This window comes from Papilio polytes, unplaced genomic scaffold, assembly GCF_000836215.1.
Source record: "Papilio polytes unplaced genomic scaffold, Ppol_1.0 DF823693.1, whole genome shotgun sequence".
NCBI classification, from domain to species: Eukaryota; Metazoa; Arthropoda; class Insecta; order Lepidoptera; family Papilionidae; genus Papilio; species Papilio polytes.
Genome location: NW_013525511.1, coordinates 505,187 through 523,338, shown reverse-complemented (window position 1 = coordinate 523,338; position 18,152 = coordinate 505,187). Strand labels below are relative to the sequence as shown.

General features: G+C 36.1%; 1 protein-coding gene across 1 annotated transcript in view; it reads right to left on the bottom strand.

Annotated features, from left to right (window-relative positions):
• Positions 1-18,152, bottom strand: part of LOC106103924 (metal transporter CNNM4-like) — a 34,949-nt gene that overhangs the window by 3,725 nt on the left and 13,072 nt on the right. Inside the window, exons 2-11 of the mRNA XM_013283840.1 lie at positions 12,698-13,205; positions 11,103-11,639; positions 9,679-9,795; positions 8,221-8,392; positions 7,532-7,723; positions 6,430-6,573; positions 5,155-5,292; positions 4,075-4,217; positions 1,981-2,107; positions 850-979 (exon numbers count right to left, since the gene is read on the bottom strand). Of these exons, the coding sequence (XP_013139294.1) occupies positions 850-979; positions 1,981-2,107; positions 4,075-4,217; positions 5,155-5,292; positions 6,430-6,573; positions 7,532-7,723; positions 8,221-8,392; positions 9,679-9,795; positions 11,103-11,639; positions 12,698-13,205 (2,208 nt within the window). The remainder of the gene's footprint in view (positions 1-849; positions 980-1,980; positions 2,108-4,074; positions 4,218-5,154; positions 5,293-6,429; positions 6,574-7,531; positions 7,724-8,220; positions 8,393-9,678; positions 9,796-11,102; positions 11,640-12,697; positions 13,206-18,152) is intronic.

Below are 18,152 nucleotides of genomic sequence, written 5' to 3'. Positions count from 1 at the left end.
ATACTAAAATTGTCCTCTAAATTAGTTAGGAAATAATAATTTTTGTTGAGTTTGATAAATATTTAAACCGAATATCGATAGTTCACAATTGTTCGCTGTGTGTTTGTTTCGTCACTACGATACCTGTCTATTAAGTACGGCATTTGCCTTCATACAAATTGAATTCCATACTTCATGTGCCTCATTTATCAAATTAATCTATCTTATTTAGACAAAGTATAGTAGTAATTGTTATCCAATATCAAGAGCTTTGTTGTCATTTGTGAATTTAAATGACATTTGGAATTGTGGATTTCATAAACGTACATAAAAAAATTTTCATATACACGAAATTATAGAACCTTTATTTTCTTGTTTATATTTGTCGAATTTGCAATAAGCAATATGCATATGACGCCAAATTGTACCAAACTTTTTTTAAGTATACTTTATTACTATAAAAACAGTCCTGCAAAGATTTTTTTAAATATAGTGTGATTTAGTGGCAAAATTTAATCATTAAAAATGTCCTTTTTTTTTTTAAAATACATGCATAATACCTATTCCAAGGTCAAAATTACCATAACCTTGGTTTCTTAATGTTGTCAGTTTATGGTCTTGCCACATGAAGGTTTTTTACAAATTATTTACTCCTTAAGTTTAATAGCTTGAAAATATACAACTTAAAGCATGTAAGTGTAGGGCTTTTTATTAAAGAAAGGGTTGTTAAGAAATGTGCTGTAATTGCTGACATCTTGGCAACAAAGAAGTGTGTGTTTACGCTTTATTAGAATAGTATAGATAGATATATAAAAGCCAGCCAAATGGAGACAAAATAAGTTTAAAAAGAAGATAAAATGATTGTGTTACCGTTTGATAGTAAGATAGTATAGTTCGGCGATGGCGCGCACGGAGTAGTCGGGCACGAAGGTGTGTCGCAGCATGGAGTCCATGTTCAGGTTCTGCAGCGAGCCCAGCGTCGATGGAGCTGGAGTCTCCGCTGGGAAACATTATATTATAAACTAGCTTACGCCCGCGACTCCGTCCGCGTCGATAAAAAAAGCAAGAGGGAAAAGCCCATGAGTTCTTCTAGATCCTCTACGTCTAAGTCAAATTTCATTAAGATCCGTTCAGCGGTTTAGGCTACAAACTCTAACAAACATCCATCCATCTAAACATTCGCATTTATAATATTAGTATGAAGTATGATATCGTAAGATGTGGAAGTTTAGATGGATGTTCGTTAGATTTTTAGCCCAAAAGGTTGAACGGATTTCGATGAAATTTGGTATAGATGTAGAGGATAGTCTGGAAGAACATATAGGCTACTCAATTTTGTTTTCTTTTTTAATTCCACGCGGACGGACTCGTGGGTGAAAGCTAGTATCTATATATTTTCAACGAAGAACAGCTATTTATTACAAAGTAGATTTTTTATAATATAAGCAGCTGCTAATTTTCATTTCACGTCTTGTGAGGTCGAGGTATTGCAGAGCCTACAGTTAATTGCGGAGGCCCAATTTTAGTCGCTTTTCCTTCCCACATACCCTTTTTAAAATTTCAGTAAACAATGGGAAGGGAACGTGGAGACGCATTGGAGGGGGAAACATCCTCTTTGTGTCCTCCGTCGATTAAGGGTAGGCAACGCATCTGCAGGCAAATGTATGAGTAGTCGTTTCGCCATTTTGGTGGATTCAAGAGGTCCCTTGCTCGTTTGCCTTATGATACAGCAAAAACGTTTGTACTGAATGTCCATTATCCTGTCCAATTAGGTAGTGTGAACCTTTAACAAGATAACTACGTCGTAGTCTTTGACTCCAAAAATCAAACAAAAAAATGGGACCCACCTGCAAGCATTACCTTTCGGATAAAAAAAGAATTATCAAAATCGATCCACTAGCGGCGGAGTTATGCCGTAACACACATAAAAAAAAATATACAGACGAATTGTGTACCTCCTTCTTTTGGGAAGTCGGTCAAAAAATTGTTTTTAGAGCTTACCAACGCCAATATTCTGTGTGAGTGCTTGCACACCGAAGTACGTGAAAGGTCCCGCTTCGAATACGAGGTTCTCTCTGCCCACTGTCACCTCCACACGACCTTCCAGGATAAGTACGAAGTAATCCACCTGTTGGGGAAGTATTTCAATAAAAGTGCAAGAAATATAGTTAGTAAGAATATTTTACAGTGGTAGTGCCCGCTTTAACATGTTAGCACTGCAGGGCTCGCCCCCAGTAATACCACGACCACACAGAAGACAGGCGTCAAATGGAAGCAATTCCGTGTACAGTTTGATGAGTGTGGTGCCGGAGACCTAATTTAAATCCATTTTTCTTTACCGCCCTTTTCTTATAAGGAGAGGATGGGAAGGGAAAGTGGATTTTACGGAGGAGGAGATACGTAGGAAGGGGAAATATCCTCTTTATGTGCATCTCCTCCTCTGTCGGATAAGGGTAGGCAACGCATTTGCAATTGCGGATGTCTATGGGCAGCGGTCACTTCGCCATTTTGGCAGATTTAGGTGGCCTCTTGCTCTGCTTGCGTTTGCCACCTTTTGTTATAAAAAAAAAATATAGATTTATTTTATTACTAGCTTTCGCCCGCGACTCCGACTACTAGCGTCCGTCCGAATTAAAAAAAACAAATGCAAGTATGTGTTCATTCAGTCAATCCTCTTTATTCATCTAAATCCGTTCAGTAGTATAGGTTACAAACTCTAACAAACATCCATCTAAACTTTCGCATTTATAATATTAGTATGATTGTTGTTACTGGATGGCAGATCTATTCAAAACTTCTGAATTCTCCTGTATCATTTTTTTTCTTGTGCTATTGTACCCCAATATATGAAAAAAAGTTACTCTCAATAACTTTGAGAATAAAATCGGGCAACACTAGATTATTCCATAGACGTCCCAACCTGACAGCTGTCAATGTCATTTGAAGTATTGGAATCGCGCCTTTCTGATGGAAGATTATGAGCTGACTCTCTGATTTAATTACGTTGTTACAGTTATATGTCTTTAAAAATAATTAGTCGAGCATAAATTACTTAACTACATCAGTCGGGCAAACACATTACCTTCATACGTTAAACAGTAGGCAACAAACTAATAAGTCGGGTAATCTTTACCCTTCCGAGTAATTCAAATACAAATATCCTTTATGAGTCAGTCGAGCAAAATATTATTATTACTAAGTAGTCGGGCAAAAACATAACCATCCTTAGTATGTAATGTGTAATGTAACTACATTCGTAAGTTTTTTTTTTGTTATTTCATTATCTGCAATCAGTCTTTAAAACTTTTAGCGAATGTGAGGAAGGATTAAGTTTTCAGAACATTTTCTCCATCGAGAAACTTCATTCGTAAGTTTAGTGGCAAAAATTACTCTACAAAATATTAGTCGGGCAAATAAGTACCGTAGCAAATACTTTGGGCAAAATTAAACCTACTAATTAGTCGGGCAAAAACATAACCATCCTGAATATGTAATAAACTACCTTCGTAAGTTTAGTGAAAAAATTACTCTACAAAATATCAGTCGGGTAATCAATACCCTATCAAATACATCGGGCAAAATTCAACCTACTAATTAGTCGGGCAAAAGCATTACCATCCTGAGTATGTAATAAACTACCTTCGTAAGTTTAGTGAAAAAATTACTCTACAAAATATCAGTTAGGAAATAAGTACCCTACCAAATAAATCGGGCAAGGTTAAACAAACTAATTAGTCGGGCAAAAACATTACTATCCTTAGTATGTAACAACTACCTACATAAGTATAGTAGAAAAATTACTCTACAAAATATCAGTCGGGTAATAAATACCCTACCAAATAAAACGGGCAAAATTAAACCTACTAATTAGTCGGGCAAAAAAATTACCATCCTTAGTATGTAACAACTACGTTCGTAAGTTTAGTGGAAAAAATATTAGTCGGGCAAAAAATACCCTACCAAATCAATCGGGCAAAAGCAACTTACCTCTATACTAAACTGTATCCCGTATTCTAGTGGGGTTCTTTCATGGTCAATTACAAAAAACCTACAGCCATTGGGTAAAAAACTCTCCGGAGGTAGGGTATAACTTACCGGTTTGCCCTCCTGGAAGACGTAGCGTTTCAGGTCGTTCTTATCTTCATCCCCACGCAGCTTAATGTGGTGAATAACATCTTGCTTCAGTAGACGACGGAGCACCGTCTCAGAGATCATGTCCGCACGGAATGCGTCCACACCTACAAGTTATAGACCATCTATAGATAATTTCTTCATCTTTCTTCTTCTACGTAGTGATGTAACAAGTATTTTTTTTTCAAATAACTCTACCATACTTCATCTCACTCACTCCCTTTCGTCATGTCACCTTTCACGCAATCCATCTCTTTCTATGTCTACCTCTACCGATGTACCTCCACACTCATAACTAACGTCTTTGCTACATGCGATTCATCCCTCCTCATAACATGCCCCCATGCTAACCTTCTACCACTGGGGCTACTCTCAAACTTCCTCTAATATACGCATTTCTGCCATATGTCCTTTCATCCGTCCCTTTTACTGCCAAACATTCAGATCGATACATCATGACAGGTTTTACGCGTCTTTTCTCCGTCCGCGTGAAAAAAAACCAAACGTAAGTAGCCTATGTGTTCTTCCAGAGTATCCGAATTTCATCGAAATCCCAGCAGATTAGGCTACAAACTCTAACAAACATCCATCTAAACTTTCGCATTTTATATATCCCGACTGGAATATCCTGGGATATTTTAAATAAGTGTGGATGCGGAGATGTAAATGACCTTGAATTGACATTATAAAAGACTAGCTGTTCCTATACGGCTTCACCCGCATGAAAATATTAAAATTTTATTGTGTTACATTAGTCAAATTATCAATAGCAAATGTTAAAATAACATGACATACCATTGCAATCTTACTTCCTTAATGTTGGCAGCTTGTAGTATATGGTCTCTTTCCCATATTAGTTTTTATCCAATTTATTTACCCCCTAACTTTAATGGCGTGAAAATATATAGCCTAAAGCATGACGCAAGTTTAGGGCTTTTTATTAAAAAAAGATTTATTCAACAATATGCTGTAATTTCTGACATCTTAGGTAACAAAGAAGTGTGTGTTTACGCTTTATTATAATAGTATAGATTGGATACTAACTAGTGCTGAGGAACTGGAAGGTGGCGAGCACGAGCTGTGGAGACACGTGCACTCGGTGCGGTTGATGACCAGCGAATGATGCTAGATCCTGGAATTTATTGAGGGGACGAGCTAGTCTCTTCTTAGTGCGGTTGTCACCTGAAATATAACGTCAAATATAGCAGATAGGAATACAGTTTTTGTTTAACAAAGGTTAACACGAGTCGATATAATGAAAGGGTTTATACCCGGTATGTTCGCAGTGAAGCAATAAGGAATTCACAGCTTGAAAAACTATGAAATACTAGATGTTCCCGTGCGACTTCATTCGCATGGAATTATGAAAATTGTTTTATTGATTACATTTGTCAAATTCAATTGAAAATGTCAAAATATGGCAATTTTGCTTCCTTGATGTTGGCAGCAACTTATGGTCTCTTTCCCACATAAGGGTTTTTATCAAAAATATTTACCCCCTAAGTTCAATGGCGTGAAAATATATAGCCTAAAGCGTGACGTAAGTGTAGGGCTTTTTATTAAAAAAAGAATTATTCAAAAATATGCTATAATTGCTGACATCTTAGGCAACAAAGAAGTGTCTGTTTACGCTTTATTATAATAGTATAGATTAGCTTTCGCCCGCGACTTCGTCCGCGTAGAATTTAAATAAACAAAAGTGATTAGGCTGTGTTCTTCCAGACTACCCTCTACGTCTATACCAAATTTCATCGAATTTCAGCAGTTTAGGCTACAAACTCTAACAAACATCCATCTAAACTTTCGCATTTATAACATTAATATGAATACTTAGTACTCTTGCGTTTGCCTATCAGAAGTAATTAAAATAAAGGTTTTGCCATTGGCTAACGTTTGTTAAGGGAATAAGTAGTTCAGAATCAATGGTCTTTTTTATATAATAGGTGGCAAACGAGCAAGCGGCCACCTGAATCCGCCAAAATAGCGAAGCGACCGCTGTCCATAGACATCCGCAATTGCAGATGCGTTGCCTACCCTTATACGACGGAGGAGACGCACATAAAGAGGATATTTCCCCTTCCTATGCATCTCCTCCAGCGTCAAATCTTCCTCTTCCCATCCTCGCCTTATAAGGGATGGTAAAGAGAAAGGGACTTAAATTAGGTCTCCGGCACCACACTCATCAGACTGTACACGGAATTGCTTCCACTTCACGCCTGTCTTCTGTGTGGTCGTGGTATTACTGGGGGCGAGCCCTGCACTGCTAACATGTTAACGCGGGCACTACCACTGTAAACCTGGTATCGTAGTCATACTTACTTATAACGTCAGTTTCGTCTACTATCTCAGCCTGGATCATCTCTTCTATAACATCCTCTAAAGTCACCAAGCCAACAGTCTCGTACACTGGATCTCCGTCTCCTTCTTCAATACGCTGTACGAACGCCATATGACCTTTGTGACCTTCAAACAGAAACAATCGAAATATAGGAAAATAACTCGATTTGCTTATAACTTTAGGTGTATTTTTAAATAATAGAACAAACTCTATCGTTGTAACATCCGTTCTGTTTATTTATGTTATATGAAATATGTGATACGAAAGAATTCAGAGGTTCAGTAAGGTTAGATGTTGTTGGCAAAAAATTGGCATTTGTATATATATAGAGAAAAAAAAGAAAAATATATACATTTCTTAGGGATACACTGTGACTTTGTTCGATAATATGAAGCAATTAGTAAGAAAGAAGACTTAACTATAACGGACTATGCCACGAAAATAGATTAAACTAGCTTTCGCTCGCGACTCCGTCCGCGTGGTATTAAAAAAAAAACAAAAGTGAGTAGTGTTATTCCAGACCATCCTCTACGTCTATACAGAATTTCATCGAAATCCATTCAGCAGTTTAGGCTACAAACTCTAACAAACATCCATCCATCCATCTTCATACTAATATTATAAACTTTCGCATTTATAATATTAGTATGAAGTATGATTGTTGAACTAGTCCAAGATATCTAAATAAACAGAACAGACATTCGGTAGCAGACAAAAAAGGTATTTTTACAAATACCCCCCTCTTTTTTGCTTCTCTCCTCATAATAGGGTTCTTACCCCCTATATCAAGCAACGCTCATTCTATTGTCATATTTAGAACGGATACTCGCCAAAAATACTGTGTATACGTCATAAATCGGTATTCAGTTGACGTTGCCAGAGCGTCAATGGGCTAAAGTGAGAGTGTGACGTTATTACTGATGACGTCATATTGGCGACAGTTAGTATTGACCTAGATTTGTCCGTGTTTAAAATAGAAAGTGTTTTAAATATGATTAAGACTGCTTATTATTTAAGTACTAGCTTAGACTTCAAGTGAAATTAATGAAATTTTAAGTCTATTCTAGAGATTTTTTTCCTCACCTTCTTTGAATTGTTTCAACATGACATCCAATGTGATATCCTCGAAGACGAAGTTGCAAGGGTTCTGATAGTACTGGCAGAGGGTCTTCAGCGGCGTGTTGTCATCAGGGTCCACGAACGCGAGGTCTTTGATGAACAGCACAGTAACAATGTTACCTCTGTTACCTTCGTATACCGGGATACGGGAGTAACCTGAAAGACAGATGTTTTTTTTTATAATAGTATACTTTTGTTAATTTACTATTTCCTTTAACCATTCCAACTAAGCTATAGGTTTGTGCTAGGATATGGTTTACAATAGTCGAATGGTGGGATTCGAACCCTTGACCGCGAGATCGGTAATCCGTACCACAAACCATTGAAAGTCTTTTTATCTCACTCGTGTAACGAGCCCCTCAGTGGGGACGTATAGTGAGATGGTGATGAGTCGTATGTTTTGTCTCGTTCTTGTAACGTGTGTTGAAATGTTACAATCGATATAGTAGACACTGATATGGTGTCGTGTATCTCTTTTGTGTAAATAAGGAAAGAAAAAACCAATCTCACATCTTTTGTCTCTTTCGTGTAACGAATACTGTCAATGCAGTGCACTATTTTACATATTAAAGTCATATCTTTTGTCTCTTTCATAAAACTTCGCGCTTTCCACGTCACAGTACACTTAAAGACACAAAAAAACATATTCTTACCAGATTTGACGATCTCTGACATTGTCTCGAAGTCCAGTACACTAGTGATTGGCAGCATGTAGCAGTCTTTGAGCTTGGTCATCACATCTTTGACCGTCTTCTTCCGAAGGTCGAGAGCACCGGAGATAATATTCACTTCTTCTTTATCTAAATCGTTCACGTGGTTCGTTACCTGGAAGTAAGAGTTATAACTTCAAGATGGACGTCAATTTCATTCGAAATTAAACACGCATATGTATATGGGGTCTATTACGAAATGAGTGATAGTTTCTAGAATATTTGTTGGTGTTTTACGAACGATACAGGCTTTGTACAAATCTTATACAAATGTCGATCACGTTTCGAAAATATTCTCACGAATATTTGTGATAAACCCTCCGTATAGCCATTACTTAAGAGAGGGTGCACACCATTAACGAAGCTATCACACAACTGTGTGGTTGTCGATACAACTAAAAATCGAATAGTGTATTCACCTCCATATAAGCTCATAGGAATCAAAACGAGACTAAAAAGTTGTTCGATAGTTTAATCAAAGGTGTACGTACGCTCTAAGAATGCGTAAGCCCGCGACATATGACGTCATAGTACTTAAATCAAAACCAAAAATGTTAGGAAAATAGATATTCTCTTTTTAGTATGAATTTCATAGTATCGAGTACGTTTTTTTTTTCAATGAGCAATATTATTCATTGACACACAACGGGCGTATACTGAAACGAATTTTTAACACTTCAACTCGCTTTAACATTCCACCGATAGTATGTGTGCCCATTCAATTGTGAATAAAATTAAGAAAATAATAATAGAATGAATAAAAAAGTGTCAAATAGTCTAAGATATTGTCAAATCATAATTATTGACAATTTCATCTTTATTTTAATGTATTAAAATTTTGGTATCTGTATATTTCTTAACCTTGTTACGTCTGAAATGCGAATAATCCGTGCGAAATTGTCGACTGGAGTCAGTTTTGTGGATATTTTTATAAACTGGAGGTTAATTCGGTTGTCGGCGGTCGGCGGAGTGCCAAGTCTCCAACGGTGTCTCGTAATTAACTAGGAGTCACTTTTAAATTAGATGATTTTTTTTAATTACATCATAATTATTGTTTGTATTAATATGTTGCAAACATTCAATTCTACTTTTAAAAACAATATTCATCCGTTTTTTTTTATTAATAATTATTTTAAATTACTTCGTAATATAATATAACATCCGTTATGCAAATCGCTAGAGAATCGTTTGAAATTGAGAGGAAAGAAATATCGTTTGAGAGTTCTTTTTATGTATAGAACATTTGAAATTTTGAAATCGATAATCGAGTTAATGATTCTCTCAGTCATTCTCAGGATTTCTAGAATTGGATAGCATGGTCACACACACATCACATTGTAAATCATAAAATTGTGACTTACTACAGTTTACATAGGAGCCTTTGTTTACGATGTCACCTACCTTGACCAACTCCTTTAGTCTTTCTCTGTTATAGTGCGTACCAATCTCTTCTCCTAGGAAGTAATCTAGGAGTTTACTAGTAGGCCATGCTAGGGGCGCACATATACCCATAACAATCTAAAAACAAACACAATAATTATTTATATAAAAAACCCTATACAGTCAACTTCATACTTAATATTATAAATGCGAAATTATAGATGGATGGATGTTTGTTAGAGTTTGTAGCCTAAACTGATGGATAGATTTCGATGAAATTTGGTACACTTGTAGAGGATAGCCTGGAAGAACACATAGGCTACTCACTTTTTTTAATTCCACGCGGACGGAGTCGCAGGCGAAAGCTAGTACATTATAATTTTACCCTAAAATCTTTCTAAACGGATTAATAATATTTAAAGTACTAAGGTTTGTATTAAAAATATTCGATACTAATGAATTGACCCAGTTTCGCCTGGATTAAAAATACTATATTTATTAATGTTTTTTAACCTTTTTTTCTAATAAAATATATTCTATGTCACTCATTGGTAACGTAGCTTTCTAATGATGAAAGAGTTTTCGAAATCAGTTTAGTAGTTTCGGAGTCTATTGCAAACAAAGTATTAAAAACTTTCCTCTTTAATAGTATAGATAGAATATAGATGATATTTTCACTAATAATAATCAAACACGTAAAATCAATAATACAGAGATCGATTATTTACTTCAGTTGAAGAATATTATACAATTTTGCCAAAAAATCAAAATCTATACCGATGTTATAAATGTTAGCTATTTAACTATTTTGATGTATTCTGTATTCTTGAAGGTTATTAGTCTGTGCTATAAATCAATATCATTTGTCATAATTTGAAATAACGATATAAGCTTTGTAATTGTCCAAAACATTATTTAAAATATTTATGACATGGTTTTAAAATGTCGTAATTGTGCTTATGTTAATAATCGGATACTAGTCGGATGTCAAAACAAGGGTGTTGCATTAGTTCGACGACACGACGGCCATATTGGTAAGGTTATTCTGTGCAAATTGGAAGAAAACATAAGAGGCAATGAAGATTATATTTTATTAAAGCATAACATGGCTGTGACGCCCATATAAAGAGGATAGATTTGCATGTATAGCCGACGGTTCTGTTGTGTTCCTTGATCCCGGAACCTTCAACTGTCACTTGTTGATGGCCACCAAGGGGATTTTGGGTCAAATCCTACATAACCCTGCCTTCCTTTTGCGGGCGAGGTATCTTTGGAATATTCCCTTTCAAACGCCAAAAAAAAAATGATTAGTACGATTTGAAATACTGAGCAGATTTGAAAAATTCTTTTACCATTAGAAAGCTACGTCATCGCTGAATAACATAATCTACATTTTTAAATTTTATGTGCACAAAGTCGCGAGCAACAGCTAGTAATAAACTTACCTTCATAATCCAAATACTCTTCGCACCAATAAGCAATCCATGTCTCGCACAAATAGCTTGCGGGGTAATTTCAGCTATAAACACGATCGCTAGAGTTGACCCTATAACCGCTACCACACCCGACGTCAAATCATCCAAAATTACCGTAAACGTACTGTTCACAGCTACATTACTCAATAAAATTGTACAAAGAAGATAATTCCCATGAGCACGAACAGGCATTATAGCGCGAGCATATTTCCTTTCTTTCTCAGTTCCTGTATTCGCAATGATTTTCAATTCAGTTCTGTCTAAAGCCATAAGACCAAGGTTAAGACCGGAGAAGAGGGACGCCAGCATCAAGAGGATGACGATAAGAATCAAAGACGCCCAAAGAGGGAGCAGTTTATCGTGAACTGCTAGAATCTTCCATCGTTCACTACCTTGGTGGTAGAAGGAGCCGTTGGCATTTCTAGCACAGATATAGAATCGGTTGTCTTCGGATAATGCTGGTGCTATCAATTCAAACAGTGCTGAATCTTCTGTTATCTCCTTAACCTGGTGGACAGATTTCAATATTAATTTGTTAATTGTTCAAGAGCCCATACCTTTAACTAAACTAACGCAAATCTGTTTCTCGCTTTGATTCCTATGTGCTTATATGGTGAACACTACTCGATATTTAAGTGTGCAACTAAACAGTTGAATGGGTGCGAAACAATCGACAATCGCAAAACAGTTGTGTGATAGTTTTGCCAAAGGTGTGCGCCCAATCTTAATATAACCTGTGAAGGCAAAACATTAACTAACAGTCCAACTGTTAACATTTTACCTACAAAATGTGACTGACAGGTTTTAATGGATAAAAAAACATACAGACGAATTGAGTACCTCCTTCTTTTGGGTAGTCGGTTAAAGAACAAAAAGCCAGTGAAGTATAAATTCTCACGTCCATCCGATGTATGATTTTTTTTGTGACTGAATGGCCACTGTTTGCCTAGAAAAGGCATTTACAGATGGCGCTTAGCCTAAACCTCGTTTATGAGGAATTCCAATATATGAGTTTTTTTCCGATGTAATATACCCCTTGACACTTCGGAGAAGAATACGAGTCAAATGACACCTCATTTGTCAAAATCTGAACAGTCTTTTAGATTGTAGGCCGTTACAACGGAATTTACATACTTAAAAATGCAACATACATCGTACCGTCTTTGTCAATCACACTAATCATACTAATATAATAAATGCGAAAGTTTAGATGGATGGATGTTTGTTAGAGTTTGTAGTCTTAACGGCTGAACAGATTTCGATGAAAATTGGTAGATACGTAGAGGATAGTCTGGAAGAACACATAGAGTGCTCACTTTTGTTTTTTTTTTTATTTCCACGCGAATGACGTCGCTGGCGAAAACTAGTGATACTTATAAATGCGAAAGTTTAGATAGATGTTTGTTAGACTTTGTAGCCTAAATGGCTCTATGGATCTGGATGAAATTTAGCACAGATGTAGAACATAGTCTGGAGGAACACATAGGCTCTTGGTTTTGTGTTTTTTTTTCTTAACTCCACGCGGATGGAGTTGCGAGCGATAGCTAGTTGGGTGTAAACCTTACCTTATGTTCTCCGGGCAGAAGAAACACACATTGTGTTCCATAATCCGCTGGTATATGAGTGAAGGCAATTTCTGTGCTCTCAGTAAATCCTTCCCCAAACAATCTTACAGTAAACAGATATTCTCTCAAAACACTTGGTAAACCATCTACTATTTTAGGCTTCTCTCCTTCTTCCACTCTTAAACCCATTACTTTCACGTTACCATTGGTAAACACTTTAGCTCCTAGACTACCTGTTACCACAGACGCATTATCTAAGGTAACATCCCCTTTATCCAATTCAGTTGTATTATCTGTTTCAATTTGACGTTTAATTCTTATTTTATCCGTATTCGTTGGATATGCGAATGTTTCAATAATGAGATCGCTCTGTTCAACACCGTGTCGGTTGACGTCCAAATCATCGAGATATTTGATATCATCGAATACTTCCAGTTTAGCGTCTGTCAGCTTTTTGTCAACATTGTCAATGTCGACCTCATTGTCGTCATCGCTTTCGATTTCTGATCTGTAACAAGACACAATTGTTAGTAACTGTTTATTACTAGCTACTGCTCGCGACTTCGTCCACATGGAATTAAAAAAATTAAAACATATAACCTATGTTACACAGACATAAAGTAGCTTTTGAATAGTTAAAGAATTTTAGAAATCTGCCTAGTAGTTTTTGAGTTATTTCTATGCATACAAAAAGACAAAAATACCAATTTTTCCTCTTTATAATATTAGTATAGATATGGCTACCCTTATAGCGCGCACACCTTTGACTAAGCTAGGGATTGTCGATTGTTTCGCAGCAACTGTTTAGTTGTACAACTAAAAATCGAGTATTGTGCGCACCATATAAGCTCATAAGAATCAAAGAGCGACTAAACAGTTGTGCGCTATTTTAGTCGAGGACATATATTTCCTATCCATTTCCTTTTCAAATCATTTGATAGTCATAAAGCTATCACCGACATGGATATCTAACCCCGAGGAGACAAATTGAACTAAATTAGGATAGTCTGACAAAATATGTCATAAACCCCTTTTTGTTCTGTAGTCATGTATTTTAACTTTTATGGCTATATTTGACATATTTTCAGAATCGAAAGCAGTGCTTCTCTCACCGGATTTTCTTGTTTGACCACTTGTATTTCTTAAATACGTCATAGCAACATACGTGCAATATAGCTCGTGACAGTAGTCGATAAGTGGGTCGCGAATTAAATTCTTTGACTATAAATTCGAGAAAAACGTTATCTTCCTATCAGAAAAACATTAAAACATATTTTATAGATAATACCATCAATAAATTAAAATCTTTACTTCACTAAAATCGTAATAAACACGTAATTTTTATCGCATATACAATTTTTCAATGGACTATAACTTAAATATGTTTATCGTCACTAATATTATAAACAAGCTTTTACCCGCGACTTTGTTCGCGAATTAAAAAATAGTAAATCTACAGGTCTTGGGTTTGAATCCCGCTGTACCAATGTGATTTTCGATTTTTTCGAATTTTTATATGTACATAATTTACCCGACGTTCTTACGGTGAAGGAAAACATCATGATGGACATATCTGTGAAGAAATTCAAAGATATGTGTGAAGTCAACCAACCCGCTGTGGGCCAGCGTGGTTGACTATGGCCTAGTCACCCTTACTTAGGGTAGGCTCTGAGCCCGTCGGTGGGACGTTCAGTGAGCTGGTGATGATGAGATATTGTGTTCTTTCAGACAGTATTCTATATCTGTTCCATTCATCGAGATCCGTTAAGCATTTTTGGAAACATGTAGTCACAAACATCCATCCATCCATTATTCCAAAGTTTCGAATTTATATTAGTACACACAATATTGTCTTGACCTTTATATTAATACTAGCTGTAGCTCGCGACTTCGTCCGGGTGAATTAAAAAAAAGTAGCCGATGTGTTCTTTCAGTCTATCTAAATCTATGCGAAATTTAAACAAGATCCGTTCAGCCGTTTAGGCTACAAACTCTAACAAACATCAATCCATCTAAACTTTCGCATTTATAAAACACTAGCTTTCGCCCGCGACTCCGTCCGCGTGAAATTGAAATAATAAAAAAAAACGAGTAAGTAGCCTATGTGTTCCTCCAGACTATCCTGTACATCTGTACCAAATATCATTGAGATCCATTCAGCCGTTTAGGCTACAAACATCCATCCATCCATCTAAACTTTCGCATTTATAATACAGTAGACTCGATAAGTTAAAGTCCAAGGGAAACACAAAATATTTAAAGTTATAGAGGTTTTAAGTTATCAAGGGTATATTATAGATGTTTTGGGCTCTAATGGGAAGAGAACATATTATTTTTTGAAGTTATCGAGGTTCTACTGTATCAGTATGAAATAAAATTAAATCGCTCTAGTAAACAATAATTAATACAAGTGCTTACTTGGAATAAATAGGCCAATAGTACTTGACCGGGCGTTAAGCCAGTACTCCAATAATAAGATTAAATAAATATTTAACACTTACAAGGCATAAGATAATCTATATTACATCAACAACAACCTTAACTATTACTAACTAGCTGTTCCCGTGTGACATCATCTGCATGTAATTATGAAAATTATATTTTATTGTTTACATTTGTCAAATTATCAATTGCAAATGTCAAAATGATATGACATGATGACAACCTTGCTTCCTTAATGTTGGCAGCGACTTATGGTCTCTTTCCCACATTAGGGTTTTTATCCAAAATATTTACCCCCTAAGTTTAAAGGCGTTAAAATATATAGCCTAAAGCGTGACGTACGTGTAAGGCTTTTTATTAAAAAAAGAATTATTCAAAAATTTGCTGTAATTGCCGACATCTTAGGCAACAAAGAAGTGTGTGTTTACGCTTTATTGTAATAGTATAGAAGATAGTATAGATACATTAAAGTTTGTATGGAGGAATGTTATGTTATGTTATGTTATGATGTTACTATGCAATCCAATAGGATTGAACGATTCTCGATGTTTGTTAAAGATAAAAAACATTGCAAGAGATTATTTCTTTACTTATTTCTTTTTAAATTTCGCACGGATGCAATAGCGGGCATGAAAACAAAAATGAGTTATACATTCCGAAAAAAATTATTAAAGTTATTATTTACCAGCTGTTGCCCGCGACTTCAAAAAAATAGCCTATAACATGCCCGCCTATGTCAGCTAACCTTCAGTGAAAGTCCGGTCAAAATCGGTTCAATCGTTTTGGAGATTACCCGGAAAACGCGGCTTGCGGACAGACAGACAAAAAAAAATTTAAATGCGATTTTCGTTATCAGGCAACACAAATATCTACCCGAAATCTGGAATTTTTCCTTTGATATTACAAACAGACACTCCAATTTTATTATATGTATATATGCAAATACGATTTGATTATCCTGTCCTTGTTTTTATAGAACTATTTATGGGTAACGCAGTGAAAGTTTATATAATTTCGTAAAAAGGTCAAATCTGTTACCTCTATAGTTTACTATATCACGAAATGGGAGTGCCGAGTTTAATTTCTTTACACCATTAAGTAAAATGGACTCGGCAATTTCAGTCATTAATTACTTCATATCTCCAGCCCACTGGCACGCAGTGTCCTATATTTCAGCTAATAAATCAAGTTGTTTAAGGCCAAATACTAAAATGATGTCCATAGATGGATAAATCTACGACCGCTACCGTCAGTGCCAAAATGAATCAAATCATTTCCAAGCAATCGCCTATCTATTTATACGGATCATTGACTGTATTTTATTAGCGCTAAAATGGTGTAAATTCAATAGGTACAAAATTCCACAGCTTTGCTGCTGTCTGCAGCCTGTCCATGTATAAAAGTTAGTGGACGTAACTGTTAGAGCGTGCACACCTTGAGTAAACTATCGCACAACTGTTGTGCGATTGTCGATTGTTACGGAGCCTTTAACTGTTTAGTTGCCCAATTAAGAATCGAGTAGTTTCCATATAAGCTCATAGGAATCAGACGCGACTAAACGGTTGTGCGATAGTTTAGTCAAAGGTGTGCGCGCGCTCTAAGAATCTGACGTTAAAACATTAAGACCAAACTAAATTATAATTAGAATACGAGTATGAATTAGCGGAGGCAAAAAACACATTTCTTATGTTTTCGAATAACGCGAATTCGCAGATAGAATGGCTATGCTTTTAGACAAAAATTCCGGACATTTCTACGCTTTATTTGTTACGAGATGGTCCTGAATTTTACCCTGCGCTTAAAACAAATACAGAGCTGATTGCCGAATATGTAAATAATTGCCAATTTTTTAAAGTGCTAATCTAGACAGTGACTTTTAATAAGCGATATCGCTATTAAAATCGACTAAATATGTGCATTTTGGCATGGAAATAAATACCTCCAGCACGTGACTTATCAAAACATATTGTCACTTCCATACAATTTTAACCTCGCTCATTAAATATTTGTCCACGGTTTTTATGCAATATGGTAACTGTCCAACTTGGCAAAGAATCTTGAATAATAAATAATTTCGTGACGTTTCGGGACGCACAGCGGCCGCCATTTTGGCGCGACGCCAAGCGCACCCAGACAGCGTTTACCGGCACTAAAACGTAAAATGGCGGCAAAAAATGGCGCGAAACAACATCTGGGTTACGTTTATATTCCAGTTTATTACAATTACGCTAAGAGAGCTGTAAAATGAATCATGTTATAAAATGAGATACGATTTTTTACGACCAAGTCGATGAGTTACGTCTAGACAGGAATCTAAAGCAGACCAAGAAGTATTATAACGAATGAACTATATTCAAACAAGGATTTTAATTCCATTTTATCCCGCTGATATTACGGCAAATACTTTAAATTTATCTGTACTGTGCTCACTGGACTGGACCATAATGAAATGCAAAACAAACCATCACTCAAGGGCGGTTCCAGCTTTGGCGCCAGGAGGGGGGGGGGGGATACAGTCGTAGTCAAGTCAAGAGCTTGACAAAATATGCTTTGTCAAGCTCTTGGCCAATCAGCTCAGTAGAGGGTCATGTCCTCATCGTCTCGTCGCATAACATGTCCATACCACGCTAACCTTTTGCTTCTCAATTTCTCCACCACTGGCGCTACTTTCAAACTTCCTCTAATGTACACATTCTTACTTTATCCATTCTTGTCACACCACACATCCATCTTAACATACAGTTCCATACAATACGACACGTCTTATGATGGACTTGTAGATCTGTCCCTTAAGCTTAAGAAGCATGGGATAGTTATTGAGTAAAAATTAAAAAGTTGCAGCAAGTAATAACTTTTTAAAACTTGCCTGTTCCTGAACGAGAGGAAAAAGTAGATATTTAAACAAATATTTCCTCTTTATTTAATTAACATTGATAAAGATTATTATCTTAAGGTATTAACACTTTAAAATCTAGGTCTTAAGACCTAGATTTCAAACACTTGTACAGTACAT